Source organism: Nipponia nippon, unplaced genomic scaffold, assembly GCF_047370975.1.
Source record: "Nipponia nippon isolate SJK-2023a ecotype South Korea unplaced genomic scaffold, ASM4737097v1 scaffold_2, whole genome shotgun sequence".
NCBI classification, from domain to species: domain Eukaryota; kingdom Metazoa; phylum Chordata; class Aves; order Pelecaniformes; family Threskiornithidae; genus Nipponia; species Nipponia nippon.
This window is the reverse complement of record NW_028262336.1, coordinates 65489449-65511855: the sequence shown is the minus strand read 5'-3', so window position 1 is coordinate 65511855 and position 22407 is coordinate 65489449. Positions and strand designations below refer to the sequence as shown.

The 22407-nt window shown below is 44.2% G+C and overlaps 1 protein-coding gene across 3 annotated transcripts in view; it reads right to left on the bottom strand.

Moving 5' to 3' along the window:
- Positions 1-21407, bottom strand: part of ADPRHL1 (ADP-ribosylhydrolase like 1) — a 43016-nt gene extending 21609 nt beyond the window's left edge. The window contains exons 1-5 of one of the 3 annotated variants that reach the window (XM_087756229.1): positions 19079-21407; positions 12794-12958; positions 6339-6464; positions 3555-3695; positions 336-463 (exon numbers count right to left, since the gene is read on the bottom strand). In XM_087756229.1, the coding sequence (XP_087612355.1) occupies positions 336-463; positions 3555-3695; positions 6339-6464; positions 12794-12958; positions 19079-19115 (597 nt within the window). In that variant the 5' untranslated portion in view covers positions 19116-21407. The other 2 variants (XM_087756228.1, XM_087756230.1) reach the window with 2 other exon arrangements.
- Between the last annotated feature and the right edge of the window lie 1000 nt (positions 21408-22407).

Below are 22407 nucleotides of genomic sequence, written 5' to 3'. Positions count from 1 at the left end.
CCCCAGCAAGACGTTTGCCTTTTCCACCCTCAAATAGCCATGGCTTATGTTTTGTACCTGCTTTGGGCGTCAACACCTTTGACCATGAAGCCCACCTCTCTGCACTGTTTCCTCCCATTGAAGCAACCCCAGGACTGGTGGCAACTGCTTTTTTACACTAAGACATACTTGAGCCAGGGATGGGAATTGTTTTTTCTTTCTTGAAATTTTAGAAAAAAATAAAGACTTCTTGACTGCTCTGGCACTGGAAACAGTTGAAAAATACCAGTGTGTCTCTGTGAAAATACCCCTCTCAGTTCAGAGCCTTTCTGAGCCCTTCCTGAAGTTGCAGTTACCTTTTCTCTCTCCTCTGCATCATAGTTGTCCGGAAAGACAGGTTTATTCTGATTCTCCTCGTTGATTTCTCTCTCCTCCAAATAAAACTGCCACTTGGCTTCGAAGTAAAACCAGTGCTCCTGATATTCTGAATGCAAAAGAAATTAATGATGTAGTATTTCATCTCGGCAACATTTTCAGTTCTACTTAAATACATTTTAAAGAAAATGACAGTACTGACTGACCTGAAAAACTGGGTATTTTACAGTAACGTACATTAAACGGGCATATGTACTAAGTATGCATTTTAATATGAAGTGGGACATCTGACTGGAAACAGAAAATGTGAAAGAAGAAAACAGTTTCAGAATCTGGTGCTATTTTTTTGATATATTAAAATTACACTAAGATACATCAAGATGAGATTTGTTAGAGAACTACTAAGGAACACTCCAAGGAGAAGAGTCAACAGAAAGAGAGAAAAAAAAATCAATTCTATGCCGATTTTGGTATTCCTTTACTACAATTAAAGAATATCTAAAAATGCTTACACGTCCTAAATACAAATTGCCTCCTACCTCAGTTATCAGTTTCTAATAATGTAATTTCTCCAGTGTTTCTGTTCTGCTCTCACAGTATTTCTGTGCGATCTTTCAGGAAAAGGTAGATAGGAAAGGCCAAAATTTCCATTTGCATGTATTACAATACATATCAAATATAGTAAAAAGGATAACTAATACCCGCATCTGCTATCTGTGCCCATAAAAATAAGCCTTTTTTAATTACCACAGGTTTTTCTCCTTTTTCTGTCACTTTAGGAAGAATATCTCTAATCATGTTTAACTTTGCATGTGTAAATAATCTTGTTAAATTCAGTTCATTTTCAAGCCAATGCTCTCGTTCAACCTTTTTATCAAGGCTTATAAAGGCACGTAAGTCACACTGACCTGTTGAGCACATACATACCCACCCATCTGCAGAATTGAGGCCTGAGTGAGACCCTGCCTGGGAAGCTGATGGGGTAAGGAATTAGAATTCAGTGAGATGGACCAGATGGCTAAGTATGCTAAGGCAAACTAGCAGTTCAGTATGGGACTATTGGCATACAATTTAAAACAAAATTAAACATTGCTGGTTTTCCCTAGCTCTGTCCTGCTTGGTTGCTCAGTTGTGTGCTGCAAGCGGCTGAGGAGCATGCACACAACCAAACCTTTTCTCTGAAGGACATAATCTGATTTTGCTTCTTTTCCTAAAATGCCATATAAGTGACCCTCTTTGGCAATTAAGATCTTTAAAGCGGTTCAACTCCATGTAAGAAAATCCAAGCTGCCTTGTAGGACTTGATACTTTCACAAGGTTGCTGGTTCCCCAGCCCCAGACAGGGATGAGCCTTCAACCACGTGGCTCTGTAGGCCTGGGAATGCCCAGCTGCCCTTTTCCTGAGTCCATGCCCCAGTTTTGCCTGATTACAAGGAAGCCATTCATTAGAACCCTAAAAAAGGGAGGGTGTTTAGAAAAACAGGGTGAAAATACACTCACAGCCATCACGCCAAGGAGAGCATCTTGAGGAAAAAAAAAGTCAAACAAAAATGTTGTTGGTTGAAGTAAACTTCTGACACCCACTCCATCAGCTAGTTACAAGACTGCTTTTAGAAATGCAGGTCACCTGACAGGTGTCTGCGTGGTTTTTTTCCTATTTCTTCCATGACTATAAAACATGAATGCCTCAAAAATGAATGTTTTCTGTGCAGCACCTCAATAGTGTGATTATTCCAATGCACAGGCCCAGAAGCAAAGGGATCAAGCAGTTGCAGATTTTAATTGCATGGAGGACCTTTAGCATGGTCAGAAATCCCATGCTGCCAGCCCTAGCAAGGCTTTGCCCCATCCCTCGAGCCCAGCCTGAGACGACGGTCACATCCAGGCCCATGGGACTATCTGGCAAGTAATCGCAACTGAATATCAGGGAGGGGTGCTGAGTCGAGCCCTGTGTGACTGAACATTGTGTTTGTTATCCACAGAGGATAACGCAGCTAAAAAAGAGTTTTCTAAAACTGGAGGACTCTGTCTGGCAGGATTTCTTTGCAGTGCATCTCACCAGCCAAGGAGCTTAACTTTAATGCAGGAGACTTTTTCCCGCTACCAAAATAGGATGAAGCTCAACAATACAGACACTAGCCGGAGAGCGTGCCTCAGGAGTCCAACGCGCATACCTCCACGCCGAGAGGTCCTGCTGGGGTGGAGTGACAGGGACCTGCTGCAAAGCCACTCAGAGAGGAGCTCGCTCACACTAATCCTGCACCTGCTCCTCATAGGTCTTGGCTAAAAAAATCCTGGTGCGCAATGAGGCGCAGATGAAAATGTGGGGTCTTTCAGAAAGGCTCCCTGGTGCTCCTTTCAGATTTTAAAGCGGCATCTTTCCTTCCCGGGTAAATCTTCATTTCTGAGTGCTCTTGAGTAAAGATTTTGATTGAATTCAATCTTTCTCAACAGCCATCCCTTGAGACTAACAGAAAAAACTCTTTCCTTGATGTTTTAATGTAATGATACTCGTTTGTCCATAGCAGGTCTCACCATTACAAATGCATCGCTCCTTGGCAAGGGGGGACTAAAATACCCTTGCCCTGAAGATCACATACATTACTAAGGCAGCAATATCAAGTTCAGTAGTTGTGTTATGCTCAGTTGTTTTAAAACAAGGATACAACAAGTTGTATCTTAAATATTTGTTCAGAAATCAACAAGTCAGGTCTGAATTTGTGGTCAAAAGCTAACTCTTGGTCAGAAGGCACCTGCAGGTGAACTTTTCCTGGCAACATGAGGAAAGTCAATGGGTTTTCTTATGGAAAATATTGGACTGTGCTAATTGATGGAAGGGAGCTGAATAATTCATATCTCGGCAGTCAGTTTGCCTAGTAACCTGCTAAATATCATTTCTTCTCTCCCCCCTGCCCAGCAATCTTTGATGACTTTCTAAAAATAAAACCGTGCAGTAGGGCATTATCATTACTATTTCTCTTTGTATTTTTGCCACCAATATACCAGGCAACTAACGCACGGTAGAAGAAGGTGGCACCACCTGCGAAGAGCTTACAGTCTGAGCAGAGAAAGCAGGAGGACACCCTGCGGAGACAGGAGAGAGGGGGTAGCAACAACATGGAGAGACTGTGGAGTGATGTTTCTTCAGCGTCTTTCTAGCTGAACATAGTTTTAAGAAAACAACTCTCTTGATTCGTTACCTGCCATGTGGCGAATGGTCTTCTTGCAGTATTCTTCAGCCATCGGCACAACCTTCATCATCTCTCTTCCCCACTGCACAAGGGGTTTCCCTTGTATTGCATACGCCACAAAGAGAGCTGTGCATAGGGACCCTAGAAAGCCTGGAATTCATAGATAACAATGATTACCAACGTGCAGTCCATGCTCTTACCATCCTTGTCATGTCCTTCGTAAGATCATTAGTGGAATGCCTCATGGCTGTCGGGTAGATTAACAAATGCACATAACCTATCTCTGCCTGTTTGCAGGCTGGCTCGCGGCATGTTGAGATTCTTGGCAAATGCATGGTGCTCGTTGGTTTACAACTTATTTTACGTAGAAGGGAGCTTCTGTTCTCAGTGGTGTAACATGACAGAAATTGAGGTAGGGGTCAAAAATAAACATCATCCACTAATGTGATACTGAAAATCTTCTAATTGAAGTCACATGAAATAATTGACTTGCGCAAAGTGATTCGATTACAAGCTATATCACCTTGCTTACAGAGTCATCCAGCTCAAGAGCTGTGGTTGTTAGCTCTAACACTATTTCTGACTCATTTTACTCTAAGGAGTCAAGTCCATGTCTTACTTGGACAATTGCTTCTTTCCTCTAAGGGGACAAGTCCATGTCCCCTTAGAGGAAAGAAGCAGTTGTCCGAGTAGGACATGCTGTCTGCCTGCCTAGCTAGTCTTCCACTTTGGATATGAACATACTTAAGATGAGCTTTTGTTAATGGGCACTCAACACTTCCATGATGCCAGAAACAGAGCGGCTCATTTCTCACGTTTGCTTGTGCTCTTGGCATCCTGTCAAACGCAACAAAACCAAGCCAGTGCAACGTGCAACAGAAGGTTAAGAAAACAACTCAGTCATTTAAATAAGCCCCAGGTGAGCAAAGTATTGATGCGTGTGCTTCTCTCAGTGCATGGGTCCAAAAGAGTTCACTCATGCATAGATGTAAGCATGAACTTCGTGTGTTTTGTTGAAGGTAAAACCAAATTATTTTAGGAAGTGACAAGTCTAGATGAGACGATTACTCATTCTCTCTGCCATAAGACCTGCAATACTGGGTCAGGCCAAAGGCAAGTCTAACCCAGAATCGAAGAGATGCTTTCAGAAAGAATAAAAAACCAGGTAGAGCCAGCTCAAAGGGTCTCACTCAGATAGACAGCATCTAACCCAGCTGCCATAAAGATCCTTGAGTGCCACATTCAGCGTGAGGGTGGCAGCGGAGGGTTTAGAGGGTGAAGTAAAGGGCTAGCAGGGGGCAGCAGAACGAGTCAGTCCAAAGGGTGGTAGAGGCTGGAGTGTGCCCAGAAGGTTTTCGGAGGGCTGGCAGTCTCGGGGGGCAGGAGTTGCTCCCCAGGTAATGCCCTCCCCCTGCTGCTATTGCCCTGTTCCCTCTACTCCAGCAACCCTCACATAGCTGCCCCTCACTGGGCAAGAAGGCAAGTCCCAGCCAAGGTTTCTGGCTCTGCAAATAATGCCAGTACGGAGTGAGCTTAATTGGTTTGGCTTCTCTGCTTCCCAGAGCTCCTACACTAGCTTAGGGGCAATTTTAATTACACAGCTTGATTGCTTTTAACAGCGACAGCCGTTCTCGTCCGCTTGCCTGATCCCCTTTGAACGAAGGCATATCTGTGGACTTTGCAGCTGCCTGTAGCAGCGAGGTCTGCAGCTTAACTAAGCACAACAAGGGGAAGTATTTCCTTTGTCTGTTTGTTTCAGTCCTGACTGACGTGTCAGTTGGGTTTTCTCAGTCTTTGAGTTATGAGAATCACAACTGACGTTTCCCTGGCACCTTTCGGGATGGGAGTGAGGTCCATGGTGGCCCTTCCACCCCTCGCCTCCCCGCCTCCTCGCCATGCCACTTGTCTCTTTTCCCAGCTGAAAATTCCTTCTGGATGTAATTTCTCCCTGTATGGAAGGTGTTTGACAACTTGGATGCTCCTTGCTGACATTTTTTGGCTCTAGTAAGTCCTTTCTGAAGTGGGAGACCCAGACTGCAAGCAGTCTTACTGCTGCTAATGCACCATGGACTTTATATATGGGCTTAATGATATTTTCTGCTTTGCTTTGAATTCTTTTCCTCCAATTTTATGCCATCCTGATGGCTTTTCTGACTGCTTCAGAGCAGTGAGTGTGTTGAACATGTCACCATTCATTATGGTTTTATTTATTGCTGTTTAAAGCAGACAGAATGAATACACGCTTATGTAGCATAAAATGATCAGAATGATAGACCTGAATATTCAAAACAGCATTAAATCTACTTATTTATGTTTTGTTTAGAGAATGTTTCAGATTGTGTCCTAAAATATGTGGAGTTAGATGTTTTGGCTTTCTAGCTTTACCTACAGTGACTGGATATGACAAAACCTGTCAAGAGAAAAATGTTATTATCCCCTGAACCATAAACTTGCATGATAACACTGAGTCATCTAGATGTACATGAATCCTAAAATTTAATCAGGGCAAGTGACATGAATATGCTTTGGACAAGACAGGTTGTGTTTAGTTATTGGGATTTTAGGAGGGAAAACTCCTATGCCTGAGCTTGCTGTCTGCATAATATACGCGCAAATATATCAGCCTATATAAGTAATATATACATGTATATGTTATCCAAGCAAAATTCAAACCAAGGCCTTGGAGTCTGCAAAGCAGTTAACCAGGTGGATTCACAGGAGCCACGTTAGTCCCCACAGAAGTGAAAAGCAGCCTTAGGAATGTCAGCGCGCCGATACGTCAGCGGACATTACCTGTAGGATGGTTATGAGTCATTCGTCCGCATTCAATGCTCACTTCAATAAGTGACTCCAGCCTTTCTGGCTTCCAGTATCGCATCCCTAAACACATGGCTTTTGTGGATGCTCCAAATCCAGAACCTAAAGTAAAAAGATAATGCCAAGCATTTAGAAGAAGACTAATGATACACAAATACGTTGCTAAAATGTGAAACAAGCACATTTTATTAATTCAGCTCATCTGTGGGAACTCCCCAGGGAACGGGAAGTTAGCATGCAAAGCGAGTTACAAGTTTTGAAAGTTTCTTGCGAGGAATTTTGCTTCTACACAGTCATTCTGGTTTTGCAGGTATATTCCAATATTCTCAAGTGCTATGAAGAGCATAGCGGGTTCAGAAAGCAGTGTGCTCTCTTTTTCACAGCACTTGTTTGATTCAAACTCTCATGCCATCTTTACTCATTCTTGGCTGACACCACTGTTTTGCTTGTTCCAGGTGTCAGCACTAGAAACAGAAGTTTGAGAAACAGATGATACGCTTTTACTATGCCCTTATTTTAGCAGTCTTCACGCTGAAAGCACACAATTAAAACACTTTCTATGAGTACCACAGTTGATCTTACAGTTTTAATGCATGTTTCATCCTAGAAAGCCCCACAGGTAGTTCACAAAATAGTTTCTGCTACATACAAAAATAACGTGTCCAAAATGAAACTAAAGGCTATGGAGCCAAATCCTTCAAAGTTAGGCAATGTCAGAAGCGAGGTTTCCCGTGCGACCTGAAGTCAGTGCTTGTGTGCACACTCATTGCGGTACAGCCTGCACTTACTGAGCTTGGTCTTGGGAATTTCTGCCTTGTGCTGCATGGAGTTTATTTATTGAACAGCTAATTCAGTATTTCTTTTAATCCTCAGCACTGAGTGCCTGATCCTGGGTGTTCAACTTTTAAACACTTCATTGAATGGAGAGTTAAATTTGCTAATGAGTTTCTCTGCAGTACTTATCACAGTAATATCAGGATCCCACAGAAGTTTTAATGAGCTTATCTTCACAAGGCACCAGTGAGGTGATTATCTCCTCTTTGCAGCTGGTGAGCCAATGCCCAAAAAAAGCATTAACTCATTGCAGGCACCCACCCTGAGATGGATAGGGTTCGATTTTTCAAAGTACTTGGCATTTTTCAGCACTGTCTTTGCTCAATCACACTTCTCAGTGACCTTGGGTACAGTTGAGAGCAATCAGCATTTCTCTACTTGGTCCCTGGAAGATAAGGGGCATATTTATGCCACCTAATTTTAGCATCTGTGGAACCTGCAATAGGAGCACAGTCTCCCTGTTTTTCCCAGACAGGCAGCATGGAGAAAGGCTCTATCTCCATTAGCCAGTACGACGGTGTAGTAGGAGCAATTCATGGGCCAGAGTAAACTGAAGCAGCAGGTGCCAAGGAGCTAGGGTCAGGGCTTTTAGTCACCTATCTTCAGAGGAGCCCTCGGCTGCTCCCCTGGGCTGTGCCCGCTGTGGCTGCAGAGCACCAGGGCTCTCCTGGAGCACTGCTTGCCTTTTAATGTCATCCCAAGTGACTTCAGCCCAGGTGTCCTAAGATCACGAGTGTGATCAAAGTGTGGCAGTGGGGGCGGAAGGAAGATTTGCTTCAGAAGTACTTGCCTGAGCCAAAGTGTAACATCATTAACATAAGCCACCCATTGGCATCTGCAGGTGAAACACAGACCAATCTGAATTTCTCTCTCTCAGAGCTCTTCTTCTCCCCAGAGGGCAGATATCCTGAGTGATCGCCCTGGTTAGGTGATCTAATTAGCTGAAGACATTTCTTCCCTTCCTCCTCAGAGTCCAATGTGCAAATTTTGCATGCAATAGCTCTCCCAATGGGTTTAACCACCAAGGGCAGTCTAAAAAAGGCCAAACATCTGATAGATGTGATACGAAAGGCTTTGCAAAATATCATTTTATTCCCCGCAAGCTCAGAGCTTGCTTCCTCCTTGCTAGACTTCTTGATCCTAGTGAAAGAGAGCCTCTCCAGGACACCTTTGGCCGCTGCTCCTGATGGAGCAGCTGGAGACTTGTCCTGCAAATGGTGTGTTTGCTCCTGTACCTCATATATGCTGCAGCTGTAGTGCCTGGTTACTAAGGAGCCAAGAGCCAATAAAACTCTGTCTATCCCACAAATCACACAGAAACCACAAGGAAGAGTCAGGAAAGAAATCCAGACTTCCAGAGCACGGGTCAGCTTAACTGGGAGAACATATCTTCTCCTGCTTACGAGACCAAACTCTTCATTAAACCATCTGCCGCTCCATGGCGGAGTCTTCGTCACTACGCAGTCCTGGTTCCTCCAAAGGACACAATCCATGCTGGTGATTCGAGAGGGAAGGGTGTTGTGCCACACAGAGCTGCTAATTAAATAACATCTCTTTTAGTATATCCAAAGTGGAGGATGCACTACAGTAGTTTCACTGTTGGTCTGAAGGTGCTTGCCTTTGCAACTTCATTGTGTTCCTCCGGTCTAGGAAGTTATATTAAAACCTTCTGCAGACTTAGACAAGCAAACTCAGTAACAAAAAATTCCATCACATAGAGTACCATTAAGTCTAGAGAGGGCTTCAGGAGATTAGCAGCTGTTAGGTCCCATGTCTCAGCATCTACCATTTGAATCAATGAAGTAAGGGACAGTGAGACTAGTCCAAGCAAGGGTTGAGACATGTGTAAGAACATAGCTCAAATCTTGACCTAACTGACCCTGTCTGACAGTGGCCAATGGAGAGGATACTTAAGAAAGGGTAAAAGAAAAGTACAATGATGCTACCCCTTTGTACTAATGAAGCTACTGACAATTGGCTCCCTGATCCAGGGGGCAGCTGGCTATTTGTCTTTCTGCTCAATAATCCTCGAAGGATTTTCCTTGGGTGAATTTGCCCAGCTCTTTTTTGAACCCACATGAACCGTAGCATCTGCAAATTGACATTGGAAAATGGTTGTGCAGCTTCATCAGGTGTTGCATGAAGAAGTCCTCCTTTTTGCTTGCTTTGAACTCATGACCTGCCAGTTTCGTTTGAAGTCCTTTGTTCCTGTGCTGGAGGAGACAGTGAGTTTTCTCTGTCCCTAGTCATGTTCTCCAAGCTATCTACGACTTTACAGCTCACTCTCGTACTGTCTCAGACATCACAGCCTATGGAAGCAGTTTTTTACTAATCCAACCATCCTTCCTCATATCCTTTCTAGTTCTTGTACATCCTTTTGGGGGGAGGGAGGGACCAGATCCTATACAGTAATTGAGAAACAGCAGCTATGGAGCTGTGCACTGGTGCAAACATGTTTTGTGTTTTGTTCTCTGTTCCTTTCCGAGTCACTTCTAACAGCCTATTTGCTTTCTGGCACTGAAGTGACATTCTTGTAGAACTACTGTGGCTCCACGATCCTTTCCCTGAATGGTAGCTGAATCAGCAACTGCAACTACGTATATAAAATTAGGATTTCCCCTCCCTCTTCCTGTATGACTTTTCATTTATCTGCATTGCATTTGGTTCTGCTACTGTGCCACACAGTTACTTATCATTGTGAGCATCTTCCACAACTCTGCACCATATTATCTTTGGCTTTGCTGACCCACTATGCACTTGCATTTCCCGATAGTTTGTGGACATGTTGAACAGCAGAGGTCCAACACAGGTGCTTCCTTCTCTATGGAGAAGACAGACTGCAATCTCCTGCTCTTCATTTACTGTCTTTTAACCAGTTGTCTGTCCTCAGGAGGACCTTTCTGTCATCCTGTAGCAACTTAGTGCCTCATCACTTAGCACCTTTGGTGAGCAACCTTGTTGAGAGTCTTTTGGAAATCCTAATAGACCATCTTCACAGTGCCTCCTTTTTCCTCCTGTTTCTTGGCTACTTCATGAGCTTTCTAATGGAATTCTGAGGTGTGACTTCTTGTCACAAAAGCTGTGTTGACACTTATTACATCATTTTCATTCACGTGCTACATTATTCTCTTATAGTACGTGCTACCTCAGTGTGCTTTTCTTCACTCGACATCCATAGAATAATAAAGATCAGCTTAATGACTGCTAAGCCCTGAAGAGGATGTGTCTTTTGTGACTATGGACTGTTCTGCATGAGAACTTAGAGCCTGGCCCCTTTATCTCCTGTCCATCTGTGGCTCATCCTTCTCTTCATTTTTGCTCCCCAACTTTCTGCATTTAACTCACACTTTTTCCTCATGCTCCTCTACCAATGCCACCAGCAAAAACGCACTGTTCTCAAGTGCTACTAGGAAGCCCAGCAGCTGCTCCAGTAGCTGCAAATAAAGACCTGCTTGGATGCTGCAGCCTCAGCCTGAAATACACACAATACTGGTAAAGCCAAACTACCATTTGACTGGCCTTTCGCAGTGGCTCGGAAGGCACATCTCTGGCTCAAGGGGTACCACCTTACTCAGATTTCAGTTCCAGCTCTGAAACATCAGCGATTCTCTTCTGAACAACTTGAATTTTTGGCAAGGAACAAAACATTTTTACCATGTCTCAGAAACAGCAGACTCATCTGCATCAAAACTTTAAATAAATGCTGACAAACAACGGAGGCAAACACTCAACAGTGAAAATTTTAGCCTTGAGCTTATCAACATCATAAATTGGAAACAAGCTCTTAAAATGGAAGGTGTTAGATAGCCTTGGGCTTCCTGGTGGCCACAGGAATCTCACCAGCCTTTAATGTAATCCAGGTACCTCTGCAATGAGTGCGGCAATGAGCATGACATGAGGTGGCAAAGAGACACACAGGGCAGTTTGACTTGAGAACTCAGTGTTCTGACTACACCCACAAGAGTTTGAGCAGATGAGCATTATATAAGCAATGCAAAATTACCTAAGCTAAGATTTCACTGGTCCCTGAAGGCTGGTGCATGAATTCTTGTGAGAAGTGAGATAAGATAGAATGACCACAGGAAAACAGCATTTTGGTTCCAGCCCATTCAAGATATTATCCGGCTGCCAGGCATTCAATGCCCGTGGAATGTTTTTGACTCAAGAAGAAATTTGTGAAAATTCAATTAAGAAGTAAGTAAGTTAATTATGTCCATAGCAGTGTCAGGTCCCATGGTAGGCTGAACATCTCCACCTCAGGTCACTGGTTCTTTTCCTCTCAGGGTGGAAAAAAAGGCTGCTTGAGACGTTCAGGATGATATTTGTCATACCAGATGGAGAAGGTGAGCTTTAGCTGCCAGATCTCAAGGCAGGAATTCATTTTAGATCCTTCTAGCCCACAGTATCCCAAAAGCAAATAGTTCGTCATGGAAAGCTGGGGAGGAGGAAGGCTAAAAGAAGAGATGTAGCTCCAACACAGCAATGGGCCAGGGAACAGCTGTGCTCCACTGCTGGAGGTGTTGAGAGCTGCTCAGGGCCAGCAGCAGCTCCCACAATTATTTTGACCAAATTTTGCTCACTGTCCGTCAGAAAACATATGACAAGTGCCAAAGGGGCACTTTCTCAGATCTGCCTGGCTAATAGCGGCGTGGGCAGAATAAATGGGGAGGGGATCCTTTTCGCTCCCAGCAGCTGTTGTGAGGAGCAGGGGCCAAATGAGAGATGCTTTTTGTGTCAGAGAAAACTGGCGGCACAGACCCAGAAATAGCCATGGCATTGTGCCACCGGGTCTTTGCCACTATATTGCATCAATATGCAACGCCCTTGAGTGGTGCCGATATGTGCTGCAGTGATAGAGCATCACAACGACACAGCGCAACGTCTGTGTGGGCTGCCATCATCTTGTGCCTGTCCAGGTCTACCTCCTCTGGTGATGTGGTGCCTCTACAGTCTTTCAAGATTAATTGCACTGTATGGGTATATGCGTATGTATGTGCACATAGCTGCATGCACGCTATTCAAGTTAAAGCAGAAATTCAATTGATCATAAAATGAAATTATCATAAAGAGAAGGAAAGAGAGGGTCATGGGTAGGGAAACAGGGCTAGGAACGTTAGGGATTCTCAGCAAAACAGTCATAGTTGTTAGCAGGGGATCCACCTGGAGAAAGTCTCTGCTTTCCCTCCGGCGAACACATTGGTGCATAGAGCATTTCACAGGCTCGGCTTTTTGTTTCAGATCTGCCATCACTAAAAAGATCCAAGACTACAAACATTTAGATGAAAAATGGCAGAAAATATTTCTTAAAATAATCATTAAACTCAAGGACAAAGATCTGGACCCAGAGGCACAGAGCCAAGAACAAAGTCTCTTTAAATAGATGTTAAAGAGGGAAGGGTTCATTTACGAGAGGACATAGTGCCCTACAGAAGGAATTCCTGGCAGACCTCTTGCCATCCTCAGGCAAACATGGAAATGTTTCAGGGGTAGTAGTCTTTGATGTCAGGGGGGAAAAGGAAAAAATTCCCATATAGCCACAAACGCTGAAAGCAGGCATTATTCAAGCCAGGATCTATAAATGGAAAGCGGTACCATACCCTTTTCATTGAATGGTGTGTGCCAAGCGAGAAGGTAGTTGTCTGGTTTTAATTCCCTGCAGCCTTCGATGGTAGCGGGGTCTGGCCGCCTCCCCGAGAGCTTGTCAACAGCATCCACGTAGCGTTTTACCAGCTCCCGGTACAGGTCTTCTAAACACCAGTAATCTGCTCAGAGGAGGGAAGAGAAGGTTGCTGTGTGAAGGCAGAAGAGCAAGAGAGCCCTGAAAACAAACAAGCAAGCTCACTATGCATTTAAGAAATGTTCCTATTTCTTCTTCCGATACACCAAGTCGTGTTTCTCCTGCCATTGTCAACACATTTTTACACACCATGAGAGTGGGCTGGAGGGACAACAGCCTCATCTCTCTGTTCTCATCTTTTCCTCCTTTCCCTTCCACTTTTAATTCCTTTAATCAGGAAGATGAAGGCATTCTCTTCGTCAACAGTAGCTGCTCAGGGGCTTTATTTAGGCTCTGTGGTGTGAAGTATTTACAGAGATGTCTAACTGTAAGGTGAGAGTGTTGCTGCCGTGGGGACTGGGTGTATGCGTGCAGCGAGCCCTGCCGGGCTCAGCCCGTGCCTTTGCCATCATTTGCAGACACGAACCCAATTTAAAAATGAAAGCCTATTTTTTTAAAATTACCACTGAATTATTTTAAAGAAGTATGTATGATTAAACAAAAAAGCAAATTAGTGACCTTATTTTTAATCTGAATTTTGTATTTATTTTGTCTAAAATTTGTAGGTCTTTCATGCAGGAATCCCTATATCTTTTGTCAGTACAGTAGCCAGAACAGCAAGCTTTTATAAAAATGATTATAAAGATCAGTAAGAGTAGCAAATCCCTACAGTCTGTAGTATTTCCAGCAGGTAAATGTCTTTCTGGAATAAGTTCACTAGCAATATCTGTTTATTGGTTATTTTTCCTAAGGCTTACAGTCTTGCCTAAGGAGGACCCTTTCCCCTGTTAAACATATACTGTTTCTTCAGTATAGCTGCTTCTCTCGGCTGCTGTTGCGTCTCGTTGGGCTTGAAGAGCCCTGCCCTTGGCTCTTGCCAAGGAAAAGATGCCACCGGCATCTATTACAGTTGTGTAATCAGTGGGAACTGAGGAGGCCGTCGGGATTTGTCCATTTATATCTTTTCTATGCGCTTTGAGAAACCCATTTAATACTTGGTTTGACTCACAGATTGAACTTGATTTGACTCACAGCAGGGGAAGTTCTGAAAATATTCTCATTTTGTCAAAGATTGGTGATTTCTTGAAATCCACAGGAGAGGTTTAACTTAAGAGAAAGTTTGGAGCCCTATAAGCCAGAGCCACTCGAAAGTACCAGTTAGGCAGACAGGTGAATAAAGAAGATGCAGGGTAAACCCAAGATTCCCCTCCTTTCAGATAAAAAACCACCCTATCCGTTACCCTGGCCATCCCACATACAATCCTAGATGAACAAGATACTTTCAAGCTGCCGACTCCTTCCAGATTTAGGAATCAGGTGTCAGTTTATCTGGATGGGAGCCAGGAGCACGATTTACCGCCCACAGAAGGCTTGTCCTCGGAGCCAGAGTCCCTGTGGTCCAGCAGCTCTGGGCTGCCTGAGTCCACCACAGTTCCCACACCTGGAGCCAGGCTGCCGTCTCAGCCGTCAAGTCAATAGGACAGGTTCCTTCTTTAGAAATGAACCCTTATTTTTTTTAAACCCATGTTTAAGTCAGAGAGGAAAAGGCAAGGGTTGGTTCCCCTGCTTTTGATGATGCTGGGTTTGTTCCTCCCTTATGGGGCAGATTCCTGCTGGAAGTAGACGTTTCGTTTATCCTCCATTGTGGGATCAAACTTTCAGTCTGTGCACATGGTGGATTTAGGGAGCGCCAGCTCAGTCTGCAGCAGCGCCCGCAGCCCCGACTTCTTCTGGCCGCGGCCCTCACGGGATGCCCTCCACGCAGCCGGCAAAGTGCTGGCCAAAATCGCCTTCCTGGGTGAGAATTGCCTTCGTCCTCAGTGCAAAGCTCCACCTCATGCTTGGCTGCTGCCGCAGCCTCAGCCTGGGAGCTCCGCCGGGGGCAGTGCCCTGGGGATGGGACTTCACGGCGAGCCTAAGCCCTGGGCATGTCCCACCCAGCGCCCAGGGGATGCTGCCTGCGGCCGGCAGGCAGCCAGCCAGGTGAACGGGATGCGTGGGGAACAGGGCAGTGAGGGACAGGAGTATTCTTATTGCTTATCCTCCCTCTTTTTTTCTTTTTTTTTTGGCTGGTAATGTTCCAAGCACCCAATATATTCTTTAAAATCTCAGTCTACGCAGCAGCAAGGGCTCCCTGCTACACAAGGCAGTCAGGTGGCCAGGGGCCTTCAGCCTCACGGACTCACGTTGACCTTTAGCTTCACTCTGTTGACTTGGGTGATTTTGCACACGGGCTGGACCGTGACCAAGCCCAGTGGCTTTTTTGTGTTCCCCTTGCCAGAAGGAGACACTGCTGTGGGCAGGAGCAGTTCTGTTTGCCTTGTGGGAAGCAGAGAGAAGGACTGGATTTCCCCTGTTCACCAAGGTTACTATGAAATGAAGATTTCTTACTCAAATTCCCCACACCAGCCTGTTGCTTTCTCGCCAGCCCATAAAAGCACCTTTTTTAAAAAGCTTGTCTGATCAGGCTAAAGAGATGAGCGTGTAGGATTAAAACAGCTGATGGGAATTATAGCTGAGAGTTTTTTTCTTTAGAGCCACAGTACTCCTGCCATATCTAAGAAATAAGATTTATTATTTTACTGTTAGTCTAACTGGCTTGATTACCCAGAAGTTATGGTTTTAGAGAGTTCAATAAGTAAGAAACATATGATATGTATTTAATCATTGCCTATATTCAGAAATACGTTAGTCATCTTTTTTCTTGATAGGCTGACATCTTGCCCTTATCTTTAGTGTATTAGCTACCCCTTAAACCATTGGTTAGCTAATAGCCAAGCATGAAGTGTCCAACACACTCTTCAACTGAGCTCTACGTACTAAATTTAGAGCAGATTGGAAGCAGGCAGTTAAAGCGGTGAAACAGAAGCACAAGGGAAATTTCATTGACGGGAAGGATACTTAGCTACATTGTGAGTTTCTGCTACTGTTAGTTATCCTGTGTTACACATGTTGAGAAAAATCAGGAATATTTTTACAGAGATTAAAAAAATGTGATTTGTTCTGCAGAGGCAAAATATTGCTGAATGGTCACTGTCTTCTGGTGTTCTTTTGATGACGGTCTTGACAGTCTCAGAAAGCTCTAGTGCAATGGGTAGGGTGTCGATATAAATATCATTGCATCTTCCAAAAGGCTATTCCTACCTTAAGAAAAACCAAATGTTCTCTCTCAAACTATTGTGATTTTTGAAGACATCTATTAACAACTTCCACTATTCTGATGGATGTTATTGTAAACATAGTATGTTAGAGTATTTGTTGGACTAAAGAGACAGAGCTCTCCTTAGAAAGCAAATTGTTCCCTTTCTGGCCTTGCAGATGGAACCCTTTGCCCGAGGGGCAGCAAAGACGAGACAGCGTTAGTGATTTTAGCCTGAAAAAGGTATTAAGGTGACTCTACTCCAGCCTGGAGTTCTGGACACAAACATGTTAAAAATGCACTTAGAAGAGCTCTTATCTTTTACAGAAGAATTTCTAGTGGGTATATTATTCCCTGACATAGTCCAGCATACAGATAATCCACTTAGCAATTTTTTTTTTTATGCTGGACATGTGGCATTTTAGTCTTTAAGCTTTAACCAACTGTATAAATCTAGGGAAAACAGAGGGAGAAACCCTCCACACTCAAGAAATCAAAACTCCCCAGTTCGTGTGATGGTCGCAAGGTTACGCTCGTGGAGGAGACAAGCTAATGCACATTATCATTCACATAAGCAGCACTTCTGACACGCTTTCTCGTGACTCCCCCAGCACTCAGCCTTATTCTAAGAAACGCAGCAGCTCGACAGTTTTGTTCCTTTCCAGGTTGCGTTCGCTAGTCCCGGCGTACCTACCTGTGATGACAGCCTCTGCTGTAGCCATGTGCATGAGCGTGTTGTCACTTACTGGCCACTTGTCGGGAGAGAGCACCAGGTTCTCAAGCCCTCCGATTTCCTTCAGCTCCTGCTGGATTTTTGCACCTAAGGCATTGTTTTCTCGGGAGAAATTGCGATAACCAAGAGCATCCCCTACCGCAGCCAGCACAAGCGCAGCCTTAAATTTATCCATCCCCGAGACGCTTTCCGCTTTCTTTTTGTCCGAGACAGCCACCGAACCTCGATCTTCCTTTGTTCCTTTGCCTTCAGCTCAGCTGCCCCGACACTTTATATCAGCCATTGTGTCACACCGAGAGCGCTCTCTATAAGGCAAGGATTTCCTTTTCTGGCTCTGCAGATGCCGTCTCTTGTCCGGGACCCGACAGAGAGGAAATATTTCATAACCCAGGGATTTTGCCGGGGCCTTGTTCAATGAAACCGCAAGAGTGGACCCGCAAAGCGAAGCGCAAAAGCCTCGTTTCTGCAACCCAGCATAAAGCAAGCCAGGAAATCCTTAGCCCTACCCAGCGTAAGTAACTCTACACCCAGAAAAACAGATGCCTCCACAGGGGTGTTTATTTATTTAATAACTTGTAAATTAATACATTTTCCTGCTCTTTTCTGATATGCTGGAGTCAGCCTCCCTTTCTGGGGCCAGTCAGAAGGAAAGCCTGTGACAAAAGGAGTTTCCAAACTCTGTAAACACTAGAATGATGGGCTAAGCAGCAAGAAATCTAGTCAAATGCAGACGATCTCTCCCATTTCTAATTATGCCCTATGGCGATATTTTGTCAAGGGCTTTCTTGCCCTGTTCCACCCATCACAAGAATGTTTTGCTAATTCACCACACCCCTGGATGAACACTGAGCAAAACACCAACTTCAATCCCACGCCTCTTACTCCCTGGCAAAGACTGACTTTTTCCTAAGGCCGAGTTCAGGTGCAGCCCACATTTGGACTCTGGAAGGAAACTATTTTGAAAGATGCATTTAAATGGCATCCTGCGAGTCTAAGAAAGTTCACGTACAAAGAAATCTCACTTAATAAGAACCGAGCTTTATAAATACCATCCTTTCAAACTCGATACTCGTGCAACTATGTGCTTCATTCTGTTCCTGCAGTTTTTTCTGTGCTTCTGCCATGCAGCGCAAGAAGGGGCTCTGTAGCCTTGCAGCTTTTTAAATGTATTTTACCCACAAACACGTCTCTGTGTAGGCTCCGCATCTTCCTTCAAGGGGTCTGCTGAGACTGACTCAGATCGTGGTTCTGAGTCACCATCCATGCTGTCCTAAAGACTCACAAATTACTACTACTTTACAGATGAAAATACAAATGTAAATATAAACTTAGGTAGATAAATGGAAAGCTTTGATTGGCTTGACTGTAATTTTGATAAAGGATATCTGGGGAAAGGTCTTTGTTTTTTCTTTCATCTTTTTCAGAAAGCAACACTGATTGCTAATCAGAGGGAAAAGGCCAGCAGTGTGAAGGAGGCATCCTCCTGCTACCCAGAGCGATAAGCAGATAATGACGGACCAAGTTATCGACATGTATGGAAATATCGCTGTACTTCACAAGAAACTTTTATGCGGTTTCAGAACACAGATAAGCATCGCCATCCCTATTCTACATTATAAGAAATAAGGTGCCAAATTGGTGCAAGTAGCCTCTGTTAGTACACTCTTGTTCTAAAGATCAGGGTTAGGGCAACAGAAGTGCTGAGTATTAAGAAGAGGACGCTGAGGGTGCGTCTTCATTGCTAGGAAGGAACAACTCTGAACTGAAAAAGCACAATAAAAGGGCAATTATGCCTTAGGATACCAGGCGCACTATGTAAGGACCAGAGGAGATGCAGGGCCAAGTGTTCTACGGCGGGGCCATGGCCAGCCTGCTCTAGAGATGGCTTGCCACGAGCAGCGAGGATGCCAGCCCTCTGCCCTGCCTGGCTATGGGAACAGGCATCATATCCCACAACCGGGGCATTTAAGCAACGTAGAGGTAATCTTGGAGTCACCCCTGCACTGTCAGAATTACTTCAGGTTCTGCGTGTCTGAAAGCGAACACTCAAAATGGAAAACCAAGGCCAAAGCAGCTTACAAAAAACACACCAGGCAGAAGCACTGGTGTTGATGTCTCCATCACAGGTCCATGCCCCCTTCTGCGGCACCCACCCCTTCTCTGTTCCCGCAGAGCATTACGATTTGGAAGCACACGGGAATTTCAACTTGCAAAGCAAGGACAGGAGAAATCACCTGCTGGGGCAGCGCGGAGAGCTAGTACGAGCTTCATCAGATGGAAGGGTCCTTCCTGAAAATGGGCAAAGCTATTCTTAGTTTTCCATTTATCTCTTCCTTCTGAATGTGGCTGGCAGTTGCACTGCCCTTTTGCCTCCCGTGGACTTTACCCTCTTGCATGCACACTTGGCTGCTCGTAACACAGCCCAAATTAGGAATAAAATATTTGGCTTTAGAAATAAGGCTATAATGAAAACTCGGAGAAAATTTCAGAGAAGTTCTATTTTTCAACTCTGCAAAACAGAACATGCAACAAAGAATTTAGCTTTTATTTAATTTGTTAATTGCACATGATCTCCTTTTCACGTGGTACTTTTAGCCACTATGAGCTTTCTGGGCAGAGATAGATTAGAGACACTGATATCTACCTCTACTCTGCCGAGAAGAGACAATTCTTTGTAAAATATCACACTACCATATCTTAAACACAGCCAAAATACAATAACTCCATTAAGATGGATAAGTACTCACCATACATATTCACAATAGGAAAAAAACCCAAGTAATGCTGGCAAAAAATGCTGGTAAATGTCAAAACAGATAAAAATGCAGCTTTGCTGTCCTCTCATTAGTGTACATATGATCGCTTTCAGGTGGGGAAAATCCAGAAAAAAAAGGAATGGGGAGGCAGGACAGAGAACAGACTTCTTTGTGCTGGTGGCAAGACGCTGTTGTTTCAGCTCAACTGCATTTGAAACCCTACACGAGAACACGAAAGCATGCCTTCAGCAAACGTGGCTTCGCCTGCCGCCTCCACCTGAGAGGACAGGAATCAGTGGCCGCCGCTGCCCAGGAGAGGGCCCTTGTGCCATACAGGCCCCGCTGTCCTTCATGAAGAAATGACCTGGCGAATGGCCCACGGGCCGAGACTGCTCTGTCACCACAGGCCCTTCAGCATTTGCAGGTAAAAGATGACTACACCCCAAGTACTTCACCCGTGAACGAGTGAGCGAACGATGCTCCTGCCGTTCGAAGACACGCAGCAGAGAAATGCTCTGCATTCCAACTTCACCCATCCAAAGGATGTGGAGCCGTATCCCAGAAAAGTAGGGTTGATACCACGTGGGTGTCAGACTTCTGTCAGAGCTGCATCTTTGCCACTGCTGAAGTGAAGGGTTTCACTTTGGCAACAGGATCATTCCTTTAGGAATGATACTAATTATAGAACACATTCACTGAGATCCAGGAAAAACAGACTGGTTTTACTCAATTCTTTAATAGTGGGGATGAATCCTTTTCATACTGTTTTACACCACTGCCTTAAAGGAAAAATATTCCTTTAACACCAGGGCATGGACTTCTTTCTTCTTTACCCTCTTGACAGAAAGCTTACATCATGACATGAACCCTATAAGGTTTGCCTAACAACAAATAGCGTATTGCACTGCTTGTAAAAGAGGCACAAGAAAAAACACATGGGAATTTGTCAAGTATACGCACCAACGAGTATCCCGGTAATTATACTCAATGAAAGTGTGAACGCCCTTAAGCTTCCCCAGGCCTTTCTCATTGAGAGGTGAACATTGTACCTGCTTGGCTGAAATACGGAACTTTCTGCCTGCGGTCGTAGCTGCAGTTGCAGACCCCTCTGTCAACAGTTCATGGCAAAAAAAGCCCATTTTAGAGGCGTGTCATCCTCACCTAATTCTACCCAGCACACTACATAATGCAAAGGTCAGAAAACATGTTTTGTTGAATATTTGTTGAGAAAAGTTCTTATGGCTGTAAGACATTACACTTTTTCCCTTTCAGAAGGGCTGTGGTTTTTGGTGTGCCAGATGCTGGCTGGCATCAGCTGAGGGAAGCTACCAGTGCTGACACCTGAAAGGAAAAGAGCTTGCCGTGGTTCAGGTATCAGCATCAGCAGTTTCGCTCCTGTAGGAGAAGGAAGACAGACTCATGTGGTACCAAAGCAGCCAGTGGCTGGTGAAACCACTGGAGAGGGATGCCAGCTGGGAGACTACAGAGGACAAGCTATTTATTTGGATTTAAACTTTCAGAACAGAATTAAGGACAGATGAATACATACCTCTGAAGGTCTTTGCACAGACTTCTGAGTGTGCTGCTTCTCCTACAGAGCTCACAGCCTAGGATGGAGCAAGACTTTCCCTGCAATTACACCTCTCATTGCCAGTACAAACCAATGACACAAATTCCAGAGAGCTTGGTCGCTAGCAGGTACATGCAGTGGATGCAGCACTCCAGCTAAACACAGCGAGCTTCTTAAAAGCTTAAAGGTGGCACAGATGAGCAAAACAGACATTTATTATAACTGCTCAAAAATTAATGAGTTACATCCTTGCCCTCTTCTGACTGATGGAAGAATAATGCAAGAATCTAATAAATTAACCAGAAAACAAAAAAACCCACCGGCCTTTGCAAGGCTTCCAAAGCAGAAAGCTGACAAAAACCATACAGACATCTCACATGGCTGACTTCAATCCTTTATGTTGACAGTCCATTTATTCCTTTTTCCATTGCCACAGAATTTACACACGTACAGCTTACTCAGCAGCAAATCTCTTGGGTGCATTGAATGAGCAGATGCCTGCAGGTTTGCTCTCCTTGGCATGACATACATCATAAGTTACATTTAAATTTAGAATTGGCAAGTACAAATCCTATGGCTCAGTTTCAAACACTCTACGATGTAAAACCAAACAACTTGGCACCAAGTTTAAAAATACATGCAGCATATCTAGGAACTAATACTGTATGCACTCAACAACTTGAAGACATCTGTACCATTTATGATTATAAATTGATCAGCCTAGGTGTTACCACTGTATCAGCTTACCTAAAAAGCGAGTCAGAGTGCCCTGTAAAGTGGAACTTCGGACAGCAGCAAATTATTAAAACACATAAGGAACTCACAACTTGAAAGCAGTTTATTTGCATTTATTTTTTTGATTGTTCAAGCGTGAAGGTGTTACTCCATGCTATTATTGATGGGAATGCAAAATGCGTATGTGGTTTCAAATAGGTAGGAGACTAGGAAGAACAAAAGAAAAAGCATACTACGCCTAGGAAGCTGGCTGATAAGGAGAAACTCCTGTCTTGAGAGTATTTTGCCCAGTCTTCCTCTGTTGGAAGGTGTCTTTCATGAAGGATCCTCACAGGAATGAGGCTTAAGAGTAAGTGAATAAGTGTGTATATATAGAAACGGAATATTGTGCTAAGCACCTTCCTTCTTCCTCAGATTAACAAGGCAAAAAACCTCAATCCGCATGCATTTTTTACGCTCTATTTATTTTAAAAGGTAAAAGGTTCAGCAAGGTTGATTTGAG